At 38.1% G+C, this 23,465-nt stretch overlaps 1 protein-coding gene across 5 annotated transcripts in view; it reads right to left on the minus strand.

Annotated features, from left to right (window-relative positions):
- Nucleotides 1-23,465, minus strand: part of NLN (neurolysin) — a 99,972-nt gene that overhangs the window by 16,412 nt on the left and 60,095 nt on the right. For all 5 annotated transcript variants that reach the window (XM_004270753.3, XM_033429909.2, XM_033429908.2 and 2 more), the window contains 3 exons: nucleotides 17,210-17,345; nucleotides 14,812-15,178; nucleotides 6,611-6,812 (listed from right to left, as the gene is read on the minus strand). In XM_004270753.3, coding sequence (XP_004270801.1) covers nucleotides 6,611-6,812; nucleotides 14,812-15,178; nucleotides 17,210-17,345 — 705 coding nt within the window. The remainder of the gene's footprint in view (nucleotides 1-6,610; nucleotides 6,813-14,811; nucleotides 15,179-17,209; nucleotides 17,346-23,465) is intronic.

Here is a 23,465-nt window from a genome sequence, read left to right on the forward strand (position 1 = left end):
TTCAAACATGAGATTGAGGTGTAAAGGCCAGTAACCATCTATCCTGGATTTGGGATTCTGTAATACTAACTGCATAACTTTCTAAATATTATAGTTGTAAAATAAGTAAATAAAGACAAAATCACACCATCAACTATCACTGTACAATATTTTGAAAAAAATATAAATTTTGTATATCCTGCTTGTGTGAACATTTTTTGGTTAGTATTTGCTGATGAGAGGGAAAATCAACCCCAAATAACAATAAAATGTATGTGTGTATTTGGTGGTGGCAGTGGTATTTCAGAACCTAGAAAAACATGAACAAATGAATAACTCATGAGTTAAAATTAAATGAGAATTAACACAATTCTGTCACGCAGAGTAGAGAAGAGAGGGCTTATTCTCTCTGAAGCCACCCTGTAGTTGGGGAGAGAGCACAGCACATGAATGAACAGATCAACAATGTCTTCTAAAGAACAAAAGGAAATGTTTGCTAGGAGTAAAAGCTAAAAATAACTCTACTGCTTACTAATTTCCCGAAAGTCATGCTGTTTCTCTGTGTGCCCTTTGGGCAATACCATTTAAATATTTTTCAAATGAGGAGGACAAAGAACTTACAAAATCCAAAAGCTCAATTTCCAGCAAATAACTAAATTTGAACATGCTAAGGAACCCACAGTCAGTCACTGTGTACGTCCACAAGGAAACCATGGGCAAGTCTTAGGATCCAGCAGCCTGATGGGGGCCTGACGTGCAAAACAGCCTGGCTGTTGAATTCCATTACTCACTGATGACCAGCCGGCAAATACCACTCCCCAGTTTTCAACTGTATGTTCCAAAGAACCCAAGAAGTACTTTATACAGTTTTCAACATGAATGATTCAATGGTGTTGAAAACAGTACCTTATAAGCATTATTGCCGCAGGAAATATTTTGACAATAAAAGCCTAGAAAACAAGGTAAACTAGATTCCTGTTTAGTTAGAAGTTCTCGAGAGGAAGAAAGTTGTCTAAAACTATGAGACTTTTCTATATTATCTTTTAAAACAGACAGTCGGATGCCTAAAATATACTCCGTTATAGATTTTTACAACAAATGACTTGATGCTACAGAGATTAATTTCTCAATTGATACAACACAGTGAGAGCTGGAGCAAAATTATTAAACTAAAGCTCAAAAAGTTATGCGAGCTTTAAAGACCAAATCCTATATGGGTTATTATTCTAATTGAGACTGGTTGCTTTTAGCATTTACAACTAAAGTGTTATTTTCATGAAAGCAAATCTCAGCTCAAAGAAAAGGCAGTTGCTGAAGTCAATAAGTGTACTGTGCTGAGGAAAAAGAACAGGGCTCAGGAGAGCGGACCTTGGCTGTCTGAGATGATCCCCTATTGATTTCTTAGCAGTCATTCCATGTCCCCTGTCTGATCTACCCCTAAATCCAGGGATGATGAAGTTTAAGTAACAAGTCATTGGAGAAAAAAAGTGCCACTGTCTCCTAGGCTTTGCTATAAACAGAAGGTTAAAGGTCATACTTTTAACGTCACATATACCTAGCAATCACTGGCAATGAAAACAGTAATAAAGAGAACCTGAATAACATTTTGTTAACTTTTACAACAGCCCTATAGTTCCACAGGTCAGTATTACCACCATCATTTAAGACATGTGAAGCAACACATTATCTGCAGAAGATTTTTCTAATCTAATCTTCCACCTTTGCCAATACTCTAAACTGCTCATTCTGTTGAACTCCCTGATGTTCCAGTGGTTAGGACTCTGTGTTCTCACTGCCGAAGGCCCGGGTTCAATCCTTGGTCAGGGATCTAAGACCCCTCAAGCTGTGTGGCTCGGACAAAAAGAAAAAAAAAAAGGATACTTTCAAAAATAAATAAATACATAAATAAAGTGCTCATTCTGCTCCAGCTCCAGGAATCAAACTTCTAAGTAGCAGGTAATCATTAAAACAAAACAAAAATACAAATGTGATGTTTTCCAATCACCTTCCACAGATCTTCACCCAAAACCCGTGGAGGGTAAGCATTTGTGAACTCTTTAAAATCTGAAGTGACAGTGCTTTTCCTCATGGCAATCTTTTCCCCCGTCTCAAATTATGACCTGTATGCTACTTATTGATTTCAAAAGAGCTGAATTATATATAAGCATAGTTACAAGAACACTTCAAACATGTATGGCACTTTATTCTTTCCCAAGTACCTTTCCACACATTATTTAATCTCATCAGCACTCTAGGGAAGCAGATATGAGAACTGTTGTTGTTTCTTATTTTAGGAATAAGAAAAAAGAGGTGGCCCAAGGAGGTCAGAAAACGTGCCAAAAGTCACATAGCCAGGCCTACAAATACACGGATGATTTTTAATCCAGTGCTCTTTTCATAACACTAGGGTGCCTTCCTAACTGATATAGGCTACATTTATTTAAAACAGCATCTAGTCCACAATATTTAAAGCAGACAAGATGCTCTACTAGTCTTTAGATGAAATTAACAGATTATTTGAAATGTGAAGTTTTTCTTTCACTTTAATAAGGCTTTATTGTGGTTCTCATGTGTTGCTTTAAAATAACGATATCTAACAGTCCAAAACTCGTTACTGCTCTTAATGCACAACCAACACAGAGACATCACAATGGAGGCTGTTAAGAAGCATTACTCTTCTTTTCTACAGGAAGTTCGAAAGTCCAGCGATTACTGACGCCCAAACCACAGTAAAGCCATGAAACAGGAACAGATACTAAGGATGCCACTTCCTGACTGCTATCTTCAAAATTATCTACGCTGTAGTGTAAACACAAAAATATGAGTGAAACTCATTCTCTTGAATGATGAGATAGTAGACACCTTGAACTAGTCCATCTACATGTTTGAAAACTGGATGTTCCTGCTGACATATTTAAATATTACTATGACAAGCTCTAGCAAGCTCTTCTGGTCATCAAACTTGCAAACTGCCACAGTGGAGAACTCAAACACTTGGCTGCCATATCTTAAAACCAATCTACTGAATATGTATGGCAAACTTATAAATTCACTATATATTTCTCAGATAAGTCAGAAGTATTACTGAACACAGAAACTATTAAACTCCTTTTTCACTGCCATCTACTTTAGGTCAGTACAAAAGGTTTTGAAATCATTATAAAGCTGCAAATATATGGATCTGCATCTGTTACTTTTAAGACAAAAGCAGTGATCACTGGTTTCAAATACATTACTTTAAAAGATCTTAAAACGTTACAGGACATTTGAAAGGATTAACAGACAAACAAGAGATGTTTCGAAGATTATGTCATTAGGTGATGAACAGATAAGGGACTGTACTAATACACCATTCATCTGTATGACACATTTCGTGTTCAAGAAGGAGGTTAGGCAAATTCTAAGAATTGAATATAATCTACTGTTTCAAGAAAGAGACATCATTCATCATCAGTATATACACTGATTCATGTATATATTCATATGTATAGTTGTCATATATGTAATTGTATGTTCATATATATAGCCGATTCATATATATGTGTATATATGAAACATACATATATTTCGTTCATCAGTATAGATATTGATCAACAGTAAATATGCTATCAGCAGAATATCAGTATATACATTATCATCAGTATATCAGTATACATACTGATTCATATATATTCATGTGTGTAGTTCAGTCATATATATGTTTGGTCATATATATAATTATATATTCATATATAGTTCATTTATATATATATGTATATACATTTCATTCATGAGTTACAGAGCTTTAAAATGAAATAATACCAGGACAGTTATTTTCCAGTACTAAAATGAGTATTTCAAAGAATCAAAATTAATGTAAGAAATAATGAGAATAACAGAGTTGTAGAGAACTGTATCGTGAACACATGATAAGCATACAATATTAAGGTTATAAGAGGGCTGTGTTTGAAAACAAGAACATGCATCAAAAGCATGGAAAACCCTATCTGAGGATCAGTATTATTTTAATAAATGTGATTAAGACACCAAATTACTTCCTCAGAAATCACTAGCTGATAATCAACATCCAAATAAAGGAGGAAACTGCTCTAACCCAGTTTTTAACTTGGACTTCAGTATGGTCTGGGCTTCAGGGGGTCGGTGTGCCCTTTGAAATTCCAGGTAGAAATCTGACTGTATAAGTGAATGTGCATTTTTCTGGAAGAGGTATCTATAGCTTAAATCATATTTTCATAGGTTCTCAGATCCAAAGAAGTTAAGATCCACTGTTCTAAAAGCAGACTATTGTTTATCTGTGTACAAATACATAACTAAGATCTTAGATAATCTAAGTAACCTAAGTCTGAAATTAAGAAAAATATTTGACTTTCCCAAATTATTCATAAAAACACTTGAGAAAAATGGAACCTAGACTTGTCCTAATTAAAGGAAATGTCAGTCATAGAATGAACACTGATGGAAAATAAATATTTCAGGAAACCTATTGCTGTGAAAATAGACTTTAAAATTACTTAAGAAAGAAAATTTAGGTTATTCTGAAAGCTTTATTTTCCTTGGATTAAACAGAGAGTAGAAATGGCTATATCAGTATATTAGGATTTATTTATCTGAATAGATTCATACCGGAGTCCCCTCTGTTTTTTAAAATAAAACATGGAAACACCAGGATGTAAAGATAAAATGTTGAAAGAACTAAATACTTTTTTTTTAACAAAAGTGATAGTAGTATTCTGGAAAAGAGTGGGTACATTTTCGGTTATTACAATGATTAGGGGCTGCTCTGGGGGTGGGATGCTGGATGTCCAGGACTGAACTGCACATGTCAAGACAATGAAAAATTGTTCCCTATTCTGCATGTCATTCATATGCCCTGCTGGACATTCATATCAATGAAAAATCTGTAATTAAGTAAGCCTAGAAACTAACTCCATTGCACATATTTTTACAAAATTTTTTTGGCACACTTAAAGTTTCCAAGACTCTAACTACTAGAATCAATTGTGTAAATCAAAGTAAGATTACTTTCTATTTGGAAGTGTCCCAAGAGATAGTCACCATTTTGGAAAATCATGTCACTATTGAGGCCTGAATGTTTGTGTCCCACCCCTAAATTCATATGTTGACACCTAACCCCCAATATGATGGTAGGAGGTGGGGCCTTTGGGAGATGATGAAGTCATGAAGGTGAAGTCCTATGGCTGGGATCAGTGCCTTATAAAAGAGATCCCAGAGAGCTCCTTTCCGCTATGTGAAGACACAGTGAGAGGGTGCTATCTCTGAACCAGAAAGCAGGTCCTCAGCAGACATCAAATCTGCCAGCACCTTGATCTTGGACTTCAGCTCCCAGAACTGTGAGAAATTTCTGTTATTTTTAAGTCACCCAATCTATGGTATTCTGTTATAGCAATCTGAACTAAGACAACTGGCTATACCATTCTTGGACCTGAATGGACAAAACAAACCGCTTAAGTATCAGTCTGCAGTTTTTGCTGCAAGATTCGGGGTCATTCACGTATAATCTGACTACTTCCTTATGTCTTACTACACAGCCATGCCCAGGCATTACAATTTGAAAAACATAAACAAAATGCTTTCTTTTATGCAGTGAGGATATTGCATAGATTAAAAAAAATTATCTGTATAGAAAAAGACCTTTAGGGAAAAACTAGTTAAATCCAAATAAAGTGTTGAGTTTAGTTAGGAGTACTGTACCAATGCTGTTAGCTTCTTAGTTGTGGCAAATGTCCTATAAGATGTTAACAGTAGGGGAAACAGGGTGAGGAGTACTGTCTTTGCAACTTTTCTGTAAATCTAAAACTATTCTGATAAAGAGGTTATTTGTAAAAAGTTCATCTTTAGAGATGCATGGAGATTTCAAATTTGGAAAACTGTCCCTCTACTTCTGTAAATATCAGTTTTTAAACTGTTAGGCTGAACAACTGAACTAGATGTTTTCGTATGTCAACAGCGGTTAAATATTGGCATGTTCATATGGTTCATCCTAGAATAGTGTGGGCCTAGTTTGCTGGACTATGTTACAAAGTTTAGAATAAATACACTTTTCATTTTTAAAAATAAAGAGAAATTAGTTGCAATCCGCTGCACACACACATTCTCTTTCTTAGTAAATTCTCCCCATGGTTACACCGTGCTATCTGTGATTTTAATTGAAGGCTAGTAAAGGAAGGTGTTACAAAATATTTATTATTAAAAAAGGAGTACAGAGTCTGGATGATTGAAAACCATTGAACTAAACAAAGCATTAATACGCAGAAGAGACAGATTATAGCACAGTTTATCTCTGAAGCTTACACCAAATTCCTATGAGGAAAAGATTTGAAAGGAAAAAACACAGTATTTGTAACCCTTCCTTAACGACAGTTTTCTTTTTTTTTCATAGGGTGGTATTCAATGAAGCTCTTTCATTAGTGGATCAATCTCTGAGTAAAGGTATGTTGTGAAAACATAGTAAGAAAAATTTCGTGTTTTTGCAGAAGGCCTATGAAATTTTTGAACATGTTCAGCTTCTGAGAAAACATGTTAAGAAACATGTTGAGAAACCTGACATTGGTGGAAAAAAAAATCTGGAAAAGCAATTAGTAGGTCTACCATAAAAAAAAAAATCACTCACCTGTGCACAAATCTGATGCATGACGTGACCAAATTCATGGAAGTAAGTCCTCACCTCATCGTGTCTCAGGAGAGAGGGACGACCTGCTAGTGGCTGTGAGAAGTTCACCACGAGGGCAGCCACAGATATCATGTGGCTCCCATCAGGCAGGAGGCAGCCAGGCTGGAGACCAAAGCAGGCTGCATGGTTATATTTTCCTTCCCTAAGGAACCAGAAGCACAGTTGGTGAGATACAAACACTCTTCTCTAGCAACAACATTGGCATGGCCTCTCTTAGTCATTTAACCATATTTGATAACAGGAGATGCTTTGAAACATTTAATTCACCTTTTACAAAGTGGGTCGATGTTTTGTTGAAATGAAACAACGAAAACTAGACAAACAAAAACCCCACTATCACTTGATATGAGTTATATTTCCAAGGTTTCTTTTGTTGAAATCTTAATATAAGAATTAAGAATATACACCACAAGTAGGGTACAGCTGAATGTCCAATTTATTGTAACAAGCTCTTGCTTTTTGTCTTCAAAGATAGAGTCAATAAACACTAAATAGTGTTGAAGCAAAAGTGAAATAATGGAGTTTGACTTACTAGGTAGTTTTTCCTTAAAGTTAAAATTGATTTAAAAAAACTGATAAAAACTAAAATCCAGACAGTAATATTGTTCTTTTATTCAAGGAGGGAAGAATCAGTACTCATAATTAAATGAGCTCCTTTTATAAGCCAGACAGGCCTTTTTTGAAACAGAATGCTTTTATTTAGCCTTGGAAAAAGCATAAATTATACTATAAAGTCATCTATTCTAGGACAATGTGATACCAGTGATGGTAGCTCTCAAAAGCTATGGGCCATTAGACTTTATTACAGGGATAGGTTTCCTCCTTTTTTCTTTGCTCAGAACATGAACGTACATTCAGGTTTAGTGTGAATTTTTTAGTTTGATGTTTTGATTTGTATATCTTTTTCTGTATTATCTTTTCTTTGCGACTCATAACTTTTTTCCTGCTGAAGTTATTCAGGTAAAATAAAAACAAAAACAAACTAGTCTTTTTACTGCTTCCTATTAAGATGTAGAAAGCTGAAAAGGGCATTGCTCCTATTCTTACAACAACATGCTGGACAATTTGCAAAGCACAACTTTTCTTGAACCCATCGGAAAGTGAAGGTTGAAGGGCAACCAACCTACAATCCATCTAAGACAGATGCCTCCAAGGAGAAAGAGAAAGGAAACAAGCACTTTTTGGGTTTTTGGTTTGTTTGTTTTTAACCTGGGGCAGACACTGCAGACATCAGTAAGAAAATTTTTAACAAATTGATAAAGATTGATGGTGAACCAGCAAAAATAGGGAACCACTAGGAGTTATTAGATAAGGGAAATTTTGCATCCATTTGCAGGGTCTTCTCCTTAGACCTCACTGAGTACACACAAAAAAGACAGGGGCAGGATGAGAGCTCTGGGAAAGAATCAGTGCTGATGCAAGCCTGGTGGAAGGGAGCATTGCCTAGATCCATTTCACCTCTCTCCTAGTGGACACGAGCCTTGAACTTCTCATGGAAAGGCAACAAACCCTGTTGCCCTAAGAGAACTGGTAAAAACCCACTGCCGCTGGGGGGATGGTAACACAAAAAAACACTCTACTCCTGAAGGTAGGGCAGGAAAACATCCTGGGCCCAGATCTACAGCTGAGGGTGGGGCAGTATCAGTATATAGGTCTACTCCTCAGACCCAGGGTAAGACTGAACAGAAAAGACCCCCACCCCACCTTTCCAGGCTAATAGGCATCCAGTAATAAACAATAGCAGTCTACTGCAGGGAGAGGAACAAGAGCATGAAAAGAGACCTGCTCTAAGGCACAGCACAAATGAACAACCTCAAACTGAGTGGAACAGACACTGAGAAAAACTCTGGCAAATAAGCTCTCATCCTAAACACATACAGGAATCTGAAGCTTTGGGTTCACTGAGGTTAACCATAGCAATAACAAGGTCCAAACCCAGCTCAACTACTAAATGGAATGAGTTAAAGACTCACATTAAAGGCCTAGCAGAAGTACATATGTGCCCACTGCCAGGTATAAAAACTATTTACCTCAGTCTTTTCTGTCTTATATAAGTGTCTGACTTAAAAAAAATTATAAGGTACATGGAGACGCAAGGAAAAAAGACACAATGTCAAGAGGCAAAGAGGGCAAGAAAAATAGACTCAGATATGACAAAGATGTTGGAGCTATCAGACAGAATATTTACAATAACTTAAATGTTAAAGGTTTTGGAGGAAAATGCACAGTCAGACGGATAATTTTGGGAGAGAGCTGGAAACTATGAGAATAAAATGAAAATGCTAGAAATAAAAAGCACAGTAATGGGGATGAAGAATGCCTTTGATAGTCTCATTGATAGACTTCCCACAGCCATGGGAAGAATCACTGAACCAAAAGATAGGCCAATAGAAATTACCCTAAAACACAAAGATTTTTAAAAGGGTGCCAAAAACAAAACACAAAACAAAACAAACAAAGACTCAAGAGCTGCAGGACAATATCAAATGATCTATTATATATGTAAGTGGAATTTCAGAAGGAGAATAGAGAACAGGATAGAAGAAATATTTGAAGAATAGCTGAGAATTTTCCAAAATTAGGGAACTCCCTGGTGGTCCTGTGGTTAGGACTCTGCGCTTTCACTGCCGAGGGCCTGGGTTCAATCGCTGGTTGGGGAACTAAAAGCCTGCAAGCTGCGTGGTGTGGGCCAAAAAAACCCCCCAAAAACCAAAAGAATAGCTCAGAACTTTCCAAAATTAACAACACTAAACCACAGATCCAACAAGTTCAAAGAACACCAAGGAAGACAAATACAAAGCAAACAACCAATAAAAGAAAAAAGAAAAAATTATCCCATATGCCTAAGTGTATGGAACTGCTGAAAGAGAGGAACAAAGAGAAAATCTTGAAGGCAGTCAGAGGAAAAGAACGCAGTACAGAACGCAGTAAGAACACAGTAAGAATTACAGCCAATCTCTTGTCAGAAACTCTGCAAGCCAGAAGACAATGGAATGCCATCTTTAAAGTACTGATACAAAATACCTGTGAACCCAGAATTCTATAAATAGTAAAAAATACATTTCACAAAAGAAAGTAAAGGAAAGACTTTCTCAAAAAAACTGGTATATATTACCAACAGACGTGAACTACAAGAGATTTTAAAGGAAGTTCTTCAGGCAGAAGGGATGTGATACCACTCTAAACTTGTAACTACAAAGCAATTAGTGCTGAAAATATAATAAATGAAGATATATTACAATCTATTTTGAATTGCTGTGAATAATAGTTGACTAATCAATAATACTAACAACGCACTGGGTGTTAAGCATATATGAAAATAACATGTAGGCCAACGATAGCACAAATGATAAGAAATATAACTTGAAGGTAGACTGTGATTGAAGATATTGATATATACTTTAAACCCTTAGGCAATTTTTTAATTTAAAAATATTAAAAGGAGATGTAAATAATACGCCAACAGTAGAGACAAAAATAAATCATAAAAAAAACCTATCAACCCAAAAGAAGTCAGAAAAGTGGGGAAAGTATAGATGGGACAAAAAGTAAGATGGTTATACTAAATGTAAGTTTCCTAAGCATGTCAATTAAAACATTATTAGAGTGGATAAAAAAGCAAGCACCAAGTACAGTGTCTATAAGAAACCCACTCTAAATAAAAAGGCAAAGGTAAAAAGTTAAAGGATGGAAAAAGATACACTGCAAATGCTAATCAGATGAAAGCTGAATGGCTATAGTAATAGCAGACAAACAGAACAAGGAATATTACTAAAGATAATAAGGAACATTATATAACGATAAAGGGGACAGTTCTCTAAGTAGATATAACAATTCTAAATATGTGTATAACTAAAAGCAGAGCTTCAAAATATACTAAACAATTCAATATCCTGTGACAAATCATAATAGAAACGAGTATAAAAAAGATCGTGTATATATATGTATAACTGAATCACTTTGCTGTACAGCAGAAATTAACACATTGTAAATCAACTATACTTCAATTAAAAAAAATACATGAAGCAAAAGCCGACAGAATTGAAAGAAGAAATAGACAAATCACTTAGAGACTTCATTCCTTTCTCAGTAATTAAATGAACAGGCTGAGAGAATATCAGCTCAAATATAGAACACCTGAACAACATTATTGGTCATCTTCACCTAACTGACATTTACAGAACCCTCAACCTAACAACAGAAAACAAATACTCAAGTGCACATGGAACATTCACCAAGACTAATTACATGTTGGCTGTAAATCAAAACAACTTAAAAGAATTCAAAGGATATAAAGTACATTCTCCAATAATAACAGAACCAAACTAGAAATAACAGAAGGCTAGCTGGAAAATATCCAAATATTTGGAAATTAAAAATATACTTCTATAAATATAGTCAACTTCTCTTTGACTAAAGGGCAAAGGCACAGATAAAGACAATGGAGCACAGACAGTTTTTTCAACAAATGATGCTGGAACAACTAGGAGTCCACATGCAAAAAAATGAGTCGAGACACAGACCTTACACCCTTCACAAAAAACAACTCAAAAATGGATCACAGACCTAAATGCAAAATGTAAAACTACAAAATTCCTAGAGTATAATGTAGGAGGAAATCTAGATGACCCTGGGTTTGGCAATGACTTTTTAGATGAAACACTGAAGGCACAATCCATGAAAGAAAAAAATCAATAAACTGGATTTCATTAAACACTGTCAAGAAATTGATAAGACAAGCCATAGACTGTGAGGAAATATTTACAAAAGAGACATCTGATAAAAGACTGTTATCCAAATACACGAAGAACTCTTAAAATTCACCAATAAGAAAACAAACAATCAGATTAAAAAATATACCAAAAACCTTAACAGACACCTCCTCAAAGGAGATACAGAGATGGTAGTCAAGTATATGAAAAGTTGTTCCACATCATATGTCATCAGGGAAATGCAAATTAAAACAACAATGAAATATCACTACACACCTATTAGAGTGACCAAAATCCAGAATACTGACAACACCAAATGCTGACAGGGATGTGGAACAATAGAAACTCTCATTCATCACTGGTGGGAATGCAAAAATGGTACATGCACTCTGGAAGACAGTTTGGTGGTTTCTTACAAAACTAAACATACTCTTACCATACAATCTAGCAATTGCACTCCTCGGTATTTACCCAAAGGGACTGGAAATTTATGTCCACACAAAAACCTGCACATGTTTATAACAGCTTTATTCATAATTGCCAAAACTTGGAAGCAACCAAAATGTCCTTTAGTAGATGAATGGGTAAATAAACTGTGGTATATCCAGACAATGGAATATTATTCAGTGCTAAAAAGAAAAGAAATGAGCTATTAAGTCATGAAAAGACATGGAGGAACTTTAAATGCATAATGCTAAATGAAAGAAGCCAATCTGAGAAGGCTACATACTGTATAATTCCATTTGTATGACATTTCAGAAAAGGCAAAACTATGGAGAAAGTAAAAAGATCAGTGGTCGCCAGGGGCTGGGGTGGTGGGGGAAGGGATGAAGAGGCCAAGCACAGGGGATTTTTAGGGCAGTGAAACTACTCTGTCTGATACTATAATGGTAGATACACATTATATATGTTTTTTCAAATCCCAAGAAAGTATAACATCAACAGTGAACCCGAATATAATTTGGGTGACAATGATGTGTCAACGTAGGTTATAACAAATGTACCACTCTGGTGGGGGACGTTGATAATGGGGGAAACTGTGCGTGTGTGGGGCAGGGGATATACGGGAAATCTCTTTACTTTAGGGTCAGTTTTGCTGTGAATCTAAAACTGCTCTAAAAGATAAAGTCTGTTTAAAATAAATAAGTAAAAATAAATAAATAACAACAACAACAACAGAAAAGAACTGTGTCAGGCTGAGCTAGGAGTGAGCAGGGACATGGGAAGGGAAGGCAGACAGAGGAGGGGAGAGAAGGGAAGAGAACCCATGGACATGTACACCAGAAACCGTGCACTGAATCTGATAACATTTTCAGCCAGTCCAGCCTCTGGATGTTCAATGGGCCCATCAGTGTTTCTGGAATGATTTCATGTAGTTAGACTGAATTGTTTAAACAGGTAAACAGATCTATAAATATTATTTTACCGGGGAAAACAAACTAATCTGCAAGGTGTTTATCCTGTTATATTTTATACATCTTGGTCCATTATGAAACAGCATAAGGACTTTCGATCAATTTAAAAATCAGTGCCATTGAGGGGTTTTTATCTTTCTTTTTAAAAAATAAATTTGATTTATTTAATATCAAAGGTTTCCTTACTCTGAGAGTATGTGTTTTTTACGTTGTGTTTATAAAATGATGGTGATTTTTTTTTTTTTTGCGGTACGTGGGCCTCTCACTGCTGTGGTCTCTCCCGTTGCGGAGCACAAGCTCCGGACGCGCAGGCTCAGCGGCCATGGCTCACGGGCCCAGCTGCTCCGCAGCATGTGGGATCTTCCCGGACCAGGGCACGAACCCGTGTCCCCTGCATCGGCAGGCAGAGTCTCAACCACTGCGCCACCAGGGAAGCCCAAAATGATGGTGATTTTAAAAGATGCCCTTACCTGGCAATCTTATGTTGGAACCATTAGAGGTTTTTTTCCTGTTGTTTGACAATCTCAGTGTTTGATGAATAAAAATTGATACGTGATTTAAAAAAAGAAGAAACTGGTCTTTCCTAATCTACTACAAATATCCTTTTTTTGAGTCAAGTAGACAAAGAAAACAAGAAGCAAGCACGTCAGGAGACAGAAAGTGAATATTAACTAGGTCACTACCCTCACAAAACATCACTCTCTGGTCCCCATACCTGAGTGCTGGTAGCAATGGCCAGATCTCTGAGCACAAAAGACACCAGTTATATCTTGGCAAAGAAACAGCAGGACGGGGTAGCTAGACTTGCTATCTTTGGCCATGGAAAGAGAATCCAGGGACGGTTATAGGAGGCTCCAATGCTGAAGGAGTTCCCCTGAAAGAATTCTTGGCCTAAAACTGTATCCTGACACTCTTCAATTAAAAATAGACTTATCCAATTTGACATGGGTTTATTTTTAGATCATATCAGAAGTGAAAGTAAGTCCATAAAGCAGTGGGATCAGACAACTCTGCCTCTTGTCTGGTTGACAATAGTTAACCAGCCTCCTTCCTGAAGTCATGCAAAATCAGTAGATTACGAAGTTGCATGTGCTGCTGATCTAGAGAGATGCTATTGATATAATTTACTCTGGCCTAGTTAGTAAAACTGCAACAAGCTGGCTTTGTTTTAGAAAGCAGCCTACAGAGAAAGTAATCCAAATCCTTTCATGTCTGATGAAACACTGTGGAGTACATAGTTACTACATGCTACAGAGACAATAATAATAATATTTTTAAGTCTTACTACTGATTGAATGCCCAGGCTGGGTGATTAGCATATATAGTCTAATGCACAAAACAAACCTGTAAAGCAAACATCATTCCCATATAATAGAGGTGGATATAGAGACTCATAAAGGTTATGTCACTCAAGCATTCCAACTCAAGTTTGACTGACCGCCAAGATTTTGCTATTCCTTTATACTGTGCTGCCTTTCAGCCAGACTGAAGGGAGTGGACATAGATTTAAGAGCACTGGCAGACAGATCACCTGAATAATAAACATTCTGAAGTCAATTTTAAATTAAAAAATGCAGGGAATTCCCTGGCAGTCCAGTGGTCTGCACTCTGTGCTTCCACTGCCGTGGGCCCAGGTTCAATCCTAGATAATGATGATGATAATGTTAATAGTGATGATAATAGCAGCTCACATTTACTAAGCACTTGCTGTGTGCTGGGTAGTCTTCTAAAAGCTTTGCATGTAATTAACCATTTTAGTCCTTACAACGACCTTACAAAGCAGGTATGATTGGTATTCCCATTTCATAGGACTGTAATATAGGTAAGGAAACTGAGGCAGAGAAAAATTAAGTAACCTGCCTAGTAAGTGATGGAGCCAGACATTCTGGCTTCAGATCCCACATTTTTAATCCCTGTACTAGGAATCACATATGAGAATTATGAAAGACAAGAATCTTAATCTGGGTAGGAGTTGAATCCCTAAGGTCCCTTCCAACACGGTGATCCTCAGTACCTTGGATAGAGGTCCAAGTAGAACTGTCCTAATACTTCTCCCGTAGCTTTATCTTTCACAGTGTAAAGTGTAACACTCTTATGCCAAACATGAGCATCTGTCACTTGCTCAAATGAAAGTCCCAACAGCTCCTGGTAGATGTTCAGTAAGCCTTCAGTGACCACTTCAATTGGGAAGTATTCCTTGAGGATCTCTTGGTCTACAGAGTACTTGAGTTCTTCTGTCTGAGTCATGTAGTAATATAGATCCCAGGCATTGATTTTCCCATCGTATTCAAGACTTCTCTCTTCACATTCCTTTTTCTTCAAATTCAAAATAAACTCTCGTTCTGCTTCACCCAAGGGTTTTAATTTCTGGCTTAAATCATCTGTGAGGAGAGGGAAAAGTTGGCAATCCATTGCTCTTGGAAGCAGGCATATTCATACATACCACCAGTATTTTAGCATTGTGCTTCCTCCTTTGTCACACGCAATACAGATACATCAGGAAAAAAGAAGGAAGGAAGGGTGGAAGAAGGGGAGAGGAAGGAAGGGAGGGAGAGAGGAAAGCAGGCTTTATTATGACAGCACTGCTGTTCTCTTCAGGGTAATTTATTTTATGGCTCCTCACCCTTCTTCTTCTTTTTTTTTTTTTTTGCACCACCCAAATCAGGCCACAACTTCCTTACATCATCAACAAAGCTGAAGTTTATCTCAGAGAACTCTGCCTTAAGAACATTATAATTCAGGGAATGAAGCGATAGTGAAACTAAACTCATGTACATGATTATTCTTCAATGAGGTTAGGCTCCTCAGAGACCTAGGGAAAACAAATCAGGTGTGACCTGAGGTCAGAATTACTGAAAACTGTTCATCGCCTTTGAGAGCCATGGGTTTAGTTAATCACTATCCCATTCCTATGAAGAAGGTCTATTTGGACATGGCAATTCTACTTTTTAGATGGATACTGCAATTTAACACTGTGGTCCGTTTTTGACTATTGCACTGTATTTGGCTAAAGGAGTATGCTTTTATTATGTATTTATTTTCCACAATTTGCTACATATATAAGATAAAAAGCATTGCTTCTGTAAGGGGCATCCCCATAGTGTGAGGTGAAGGCAGCAGCTTGAGCAGTGCTGTGAAACAAAAAGAGGAAAATCATGGAAGATATAGAGAGATGTAATTCTGATTAGAGAGAAAACTGCTTTTAAAAAATTAAGTTAATGAGGTATTGTTAAGGAAAATTTTCAGTATACACAATCACCACTAAAGGAAACATTCTCACCAAAACTATTAACTCCCCAAGCCAATCTCTTGTATACAATACATCAGAACAGATGGCAATTACTGGTTCACATCTCTGTTGTTTCCGCTCAGCGGAAAATTCATTGAGTAAAGAACCTTGTCTTAGCCCTTTCTATAGTCCAACTGTGTAGCACGCACACTAATACAGGGCAGTTATTTCATAAATGTCTCATGAATGAATAAATGAATTATATAATAATGAATAGCTACTATTTGTGCAACACCTGCTACATGTCATATGTGACATCAGCATATACATTAATAATTCAAGGTGTGGCCATAGAGAACACAGAGAACTAAAGTGCAGGCTGCATGCTGATTTTGACACATTATTAATCATCTCCAACTTTAAGCTAATAAAATTATACACTAGTTGTTAAAGGTGAATAAACTCTGAAAGGGGTCAATGAGAAAGTTAAAAAATAAATCATACTCTGGTAAACTCTGATTAGAGAAGATTAAAACAAAAATTAGTAGTTTTGCAATGGTTATGTTATGCAACCATTTTCACTAAAATGAAAGAGAAAACCAGAGTGACTTGGAATAGTGACACTGAGATTGAGAGGGGTAAGGGTGATAGAGTGTCACTGACTAAATGTCATGGACATAAGCTCTATGGTTTTAAAAAGATTAATGAAAAAGTGATTTTAAATGAATGTGAAGATAGTTATTAGATAACAATTTTGATGCTTATTATTTTATATTCTTTTATGTATTAACAAGTGGCTTCTGGAATATAAAATATTTTTTTGTTTCTATATGCTCTATTTTCATTTATGTCCTGTCAGCTTATTTCATACAACAGGCTAATCCTCTCTCTGTAGGTCCCTAGACATCTTCTTAGAAATTAATACAAAAATCCCCGTCCAGATCCAAATAGAATGAAGCAAGGACCATAATAGTAATATAAACAATGAGCAACTCTTAGGGCCAAGCACAGTATCTAACATATAGTAGGTGACCAATACATTTCTCTTGCATGAATGAAAAGCAGAATGTTCTCAAGGGCATATTAAGTTCTGAGGCTCTCTGTCAAGTTGGTACTATGCAGCAAAACAGTCACAGAAAAAGAGAAATGGCAATATACAAGGGATTAAGAAAAGAAGACTAACCTAGAAAGGCTGTTACGTGGCCTGTACTCTTCGCAGTGTTCATTTCAAGGACAAAGTCAGCATGTGTGCTATAGCCGAGCAGTTTGGCTACCTTGGCCCGCAGTGGGAGTAGCTGATGCAGGATTATGGTGTTTTCCTGGTAATAGACAACAATAGTAAAAACCAAAATACACAGTAATCAGAGGAGAGAGGGGGAAGAAGGCGGAAGGGTAAGACGCGGAGATCACCTTCCTCCCCACAGATACATCAGAAATACATCTACACGTGGAACAACTCCTACAGAACACCTACTGAAGGCTGGCAGAAGACCTCAGACCTCCCAAAAGGCAAGAAACTCCCCATGTACCTGGGTAGGGCAAAAGAAAAAAGAATAAACAGAGACAAAAGGATAGGGACGGGACCTGCACCAGTGGGAGGGAGCTGTGGAGGAAAGGTTTCCACACACTAGAAGCCCCTTTGCGGGTGGAGACTGCGGGTGGCGGAGGCGGGAAGCTTCGGAGCTGTGGAGGAGAGCGCAGCCACAGGTGCGGAGGGCAAAGTGGAGAGATTCCCGCACAGAGGATCGGTGCCGACCAGCACTAACCAGCCCGAGAGGCTTGTCTGCTCACCCGCCAGGGCGGGCGGGTCTGGGAGCTGAGGCTCGGGCTTCGGTCGGATCGCAGGGAGAGGTCTGGGGTTGGCGGCGTGAACATAGCCTGCAGGGGGTTAGTGCGCCACGGCTACCCGGGAGGGAGTCCGGGGAAAAGTCTGGACCTGCCAAAGAGGCAAGAGACTTTTTCTCCCCTCTTTGTTTCCCGGTGCGCGAGGAGAGGGGATTAAGAGCACTGCTTAAAGGAGCTCCAGAGACAGACGCAAGCCGCGGCTAACAGCGCGGACCCCAGAGACAGGCATGAGACGCTAAGGCTGCTGCTGCCACCACCAAGAAGACTGTGTGCGAGCACAGGTCACTCTCCACACCTCCCGTCCGGGGAGCCTGTGCAGCCCGCCACTGCCAGGATCCCGGGATCCAGGGACAACTCCCCCGGGAGAATGCACGGCGTGCCTCAGGCTGGTGCAACGTCACGCTGGCCTCTGCCGCCGCAGGCTCGCCCCGCACTCCGTACCCCTCCCTCCCCCCGGCCTGAGTGAGCCAGAGCCCCCGAATCAACTGCTCCTTTAACCCCGTCCTGTCTGAGCGAAGAACAGACACACTCCGGCGACCTACACACAAAGGCAGGGCCAATTCCAAAGCTGAACCCTGGGAGCTGTGCGAACAAAGAAGAAAAAGGGAAATCTCTCCCAGCAGCCTCAGGAGCAGCGGATTAAAGCTCCACAATCAACTTGATGTACCCTGCATCTGTGGAATACCTGAATAGACAACGAATCATCCCAAATTGAGGAGGTGGACTTTGAGAGCAAGATTATTTTTTCCCCTTTTCCTCTTTTTGTGAGTGTGTATGCTTCTGTGTGACATTCTGTCTGTATAGCTTTGCTTTCACCATTTGTCCTAGGGTTCTATCTGTCCGATTTTCTTTTGTTTTTTTTACTTAAAAATTTTTTTTTCTCAATAATTATTTTTTTATTTTAATAACTTTATTTTCTTTTATCCTCTTTCTTTCTTTCTACTTTTTCTCCCTTTTATTCTAAGCCGTGTGGATAAAGGCTCTTGGTGCTGCAGCCAGGAGTCAGTGCTGTGCCTCTGAGGTGGGAGAGCCAACTTCAGGACACTGGTCCACAAGAGACCTCCCAGCACCACGTAATATCAAACGGTGAAAATCTCCCAGAGATCTCCTTCTCAACACCAACACCCAGCTTCACTCAACAACCAGCAAGCTACAGTGATGGACACCCTATGCCTAACAACTAGCAAGACAGGACCCCACCATTAGCAGAGAGGCTGCCTAAAATCATAATAAGTCCACAGACATACCAAAACACACCACCAGACGTGGACCTGCCCACCAGAAAGACAAGATCCAGCCTCATCCACCAGAACATAGGCACTAGTCCGCTCCACCAGGAAGCCTACACAACCCACTGAACCAACTTTAGCCACTGGGGACTGACACCAAAAACAACGGGGGGCTTCCCTGGAGGCACAGTGGTGGAGAGTCCACCTGCTGATCCAGGGGACACCGGTTCGTTTCCCGGTCCAGGAAGATCCCACGTGCCGCAGAATGGCTGGGCCCGTGAGCCATGGCCGCTGAGCCTGTGTGTCCAGAGCCTGTGCTCCGCAACGGAAGAGGCCACAGCAGTGAGGGGCCCGCATACCGCCAAAAAACCCCCAAAAACCAAAAAACAAAAACGGGAACTATGAACCTGCAGCCTGCAAAAAGGAGACCCCAAACGCAGTAAGATAGGCAAAATGAGAAGACAGGAAAACACACAGCAGATGAAGGAGCAAGATAAAAACCCACCAGACCTAACAAGTGAAGAGGAAATAGGCAGTCTACCTGAAGAAGAATTCAGAATAATGATAGTAAAGATGATCCCAAATCTTGGAAATAGAATAGACAAAACGCAAGAAACATTTAACAAGGACCTAGAAGAACTAAAGATGAAACAAGCAATGATAAACAACACAATAAATGAAATTAAAAATACTCTAGAAGGGATCAATAGCAGAATAACTGAGGCAGAAGAACGGATAAGTGACTTGGAAGATAAAATAGTGGAAATAACTACTGCAGAGCAGAATAAAGAAAAAAGAATGAAAAGAACTGAGGACAGTCTCAGAGAATTCTGGGACAACAATAAATGCACCAACATTCAAATTATAGGGGTTCCAGAAGAAGAAGAGAAAAAGAAACAGACTGAGAAAATATTTGAAGAGATTATAGTTGAAAACTTCCCTAATATGGGAAAGGAAATAGTTAATCAAGTCCAGGAAGCACAGAGAGTCCCATACAGGATAAATCCAAGGAGAAACACATCAAGACACATATTAATCAAACTGCGAAAAATTAAATACAAAGAAAACATATTAAAAGCAGCAAGGGAAAAACAACAAATAACACACAAGGGAATCCCCATAAGGTTAACAGCTGATCTTTCAGCAGAAACTCTGCAAGCCAGAAGGGACTGGCAGGACATATTTAAAGTGATGAAGGAGAAAAACCTACAACCAAGATCACTATACCCAGCAAGGATCTCTTTCAGATTTGATGGAGAAATTAAAACCTTTACAGACAAGCAAAAGCTGAGAGAGTTCAGCACCACCAAACCAGCTTTACAACAAATGCTAAAGTATCTTCTCTAGGCAAGAAACATAAGAGAAGGAAAAGCCCTAAAATAAAAAACCCAAAACAGTTAAGAAAATGGTAACAGGAACATACATATCGATAATTACCTTAAATGTAAATGGACTAAATGCTCCCACCAAAAGACACAGATTGGCTGAATGGATACAAAAACAAGACCCATATATATGCTGTCTACAAGAGACCCACTTCAGACCTAGAGAAATGTACAGACTGAAAGTGAGGGGATGGAAAAAGATATTCCATGCAAATGTAAACCAAAAGAAAGCTGGAGTAGCAATTCTCATATCAGACAAAATAGATTTTAAAATAAAGACTATTAGAAAAGACAAAGAAGGACACTACAAAATGATCAAGGGATCGATCCAAGAAGAAGATATAACAATTGTAAATATTTATGCACCCAACATAGGAGCACCTCAAAACATAAGGCAAATACTAACAGCCATAAAAGGGGAAATCGACAGTAACACATTCATAGTAGGGGACTTTAACACCCCACTTTCACCAATGGACAGATCATCCAAAATGAAAATAAATAAGGAAACGCAAGCTTTAAATGATACATTAAACAAGATGGACTTAATTGATATTTATAGGACAATCCATCCAAAAACAACAGAATACACATTGTTCTCAAGTGCTCATGGAACATTCTCCAGGATAGATCATATCTTAGGTCACAAATCAAGCCTTGGTAAATTTAAGAAAATTGAAATTGTATCAAGTATCTTTTCCGACCACAAAGCTATGAGACTAGATATCAATTACAGGAAAAGATCTCTAAAAAATACGAACACATGGAGGCTAAACAATACACTACTTAATAACCAAGTGATCACTGAAGAAATCGAAGAGGAAATCAAAAAATACCTAGAAACAAATGACAGTGGAGACAAGACAACCAAAAACCTATGGGATGCAGCAAAAGCAGTTCTAAGAGGGAAGTTTATAGCAATACAATCCTACCTTAAGAAACAGGAAACATCTCGAATAAACAACCTAACCTTGCACCTAAAGCAATTAGAGAAAGAAGAACAAAAAAACCCCAAAGTTAGCAGCAGGAAAGAAATCATAAAGAGCAGATCAGAAATAAATGAAAAAGAAATGAAGGAAACGATAGTAAAGATCATTAAAACTAAAAGCTGGTTCTTTGAGAAGATAAACAAAATTGATAAACCATTAGCCAGACTCATCAAGAAAAAAAGGGAGAAGACTCAAATCAATAGAATTAGAAATGAAAAAGGAGAAGTAACAACTGACACTGCAGAAATACAAAAGATCATGAGAGATTACTACAAGCAACTCTATGGCAATAAAGTGGACAACCTGGCAGAAATGGACAAATTCTTAGAAATGCACAACCTGCCAAGACTGAATCAGGAAGAAATAGACAATAGGAACAGACCAATCACAAGCACTGAAATTGAAACTGTGATGAAAAATCTTCCAACAAACAAAAGCCCAGGACCAGATGGCTTCACAGGCGAATTCTATCAAACATTTAGAGAAGAGCTATCACCTATCCTTCTCAAACTCTTCCAAAATATAGCAGAGGGAGGAACACTCCCAAACTTATTCTACGAGGCCACTATCACCCTGATACCAAAACCAGAGAAGGATGTCACAAAGAAAGAAAACTACAGGCCAATATCACTGATGAACATAGATGCAAAAATCCTCAACAAAATACTAGCAAACAGAATCCAACAGCACATTAAAAGGATCATACACCATGATCAAGTGGGGTTTATTCTAGGAATGCAAGGATTCTTCAATATACGCAAATCAATCAACGTGATACACCATATTAACAAATTGAAGGAGTAAAACCATATGGTCATCTCAATAGATGCAGAGAAAGCTTTCGACAAAATTCAACACCCATTTATGATAAAAACCCTGCAGAAAGTAGGCATAGAGGGAACTTTCCTCAACATAATAAAGGCCATATATGACAAACACACAGCCAACATTGTCCTCAATGGTGAAAAACTGAAAGCATTTCCACTAAGATCAGGAACAAGTCAAGGTTGCCCACTCTCACCACTCTTATTCAACATAGTTCTGGAAGTTTTAGCCACAGCAATCAGAGAAGAAAAGGAAATACAAGGAATCCAAATCGGAAAAGAAGAAGTAAAGCTGTCACTGTTTGCAGATGACATGATACTATACATAGAGAATCCTAAATATGCTACCAGAAAACTACTAGAACTAATCAATGAATTTGGTAAAGTAGCAGGATAGAAAATTAATGCACAGAAATCTGTGGCATTCCTATAAACTAATGATGAAAAATCTGAAAGTGAAATCAAGAAAACACTCCCATTTACCATTGCAACAAAAAGAATAAAATATCTAGGAATAAACCTACCTAAAGAGACAAAAGACCTGTATACAGAAAATTATAAGACATTGATGAAGGAAATTAAGGATGATACAAATAGATGGAGAGATATACCATGTTCTTGTATTGGAAGAATCAACATTGTGAAAATGACTCTACTACCCAAAGCAATCTACAGATTCAATGCAATCGCTATCAAACTACCACTGGCCTTTTTCACGGGACTAGAACAAAAATTTCACAATTTGTATGGAAACAAAAAAGACCCCGAATAGCCAAAGCAATCTTGAGAACGAAAAACGGAGCTGGAGGAATCAGGCTCCCTGACTTCAGACTATACTACAAAGCTACAGTAATCAAGACAGTATGGTACTGGCACAGAAACAGAAAGATAGATCAATGGAACAGGATAGAAAGCCCAGACATAAACCCACGCACATATGGTCACCTTATCTTTGATAAAGGAGGTAGGAATGTACAGTGGAGAAAGGACAGCCTCTTCAATAAGCAGTGCTGGGAAAACTGGACAGGTACATGTAATAGTATGAGTTTAGATCACTCCCTAACACCATACACAAAAATAAGCTCAAAATGGATTAAAGACCTAAATGTAAGGCCAGAAACTATCAAACTCTTAGAGGAAACCATAGGCAGAACACTCTATGACATA

This window comes from Orcinus orca, chromosome 3 (assembly GCF_937001465.1).
Source record: "Orcinus orca chromosome 3, mOrcOrc1.1, whole genome shotgun sequence".
NCBI classification, from domain to species: domain Eukaryota; kingdom Metazoa; phylum Chordata; class Mammalia; order Artiodactyla; family Delphinidae; genus Orcinus; species Orcinus orca.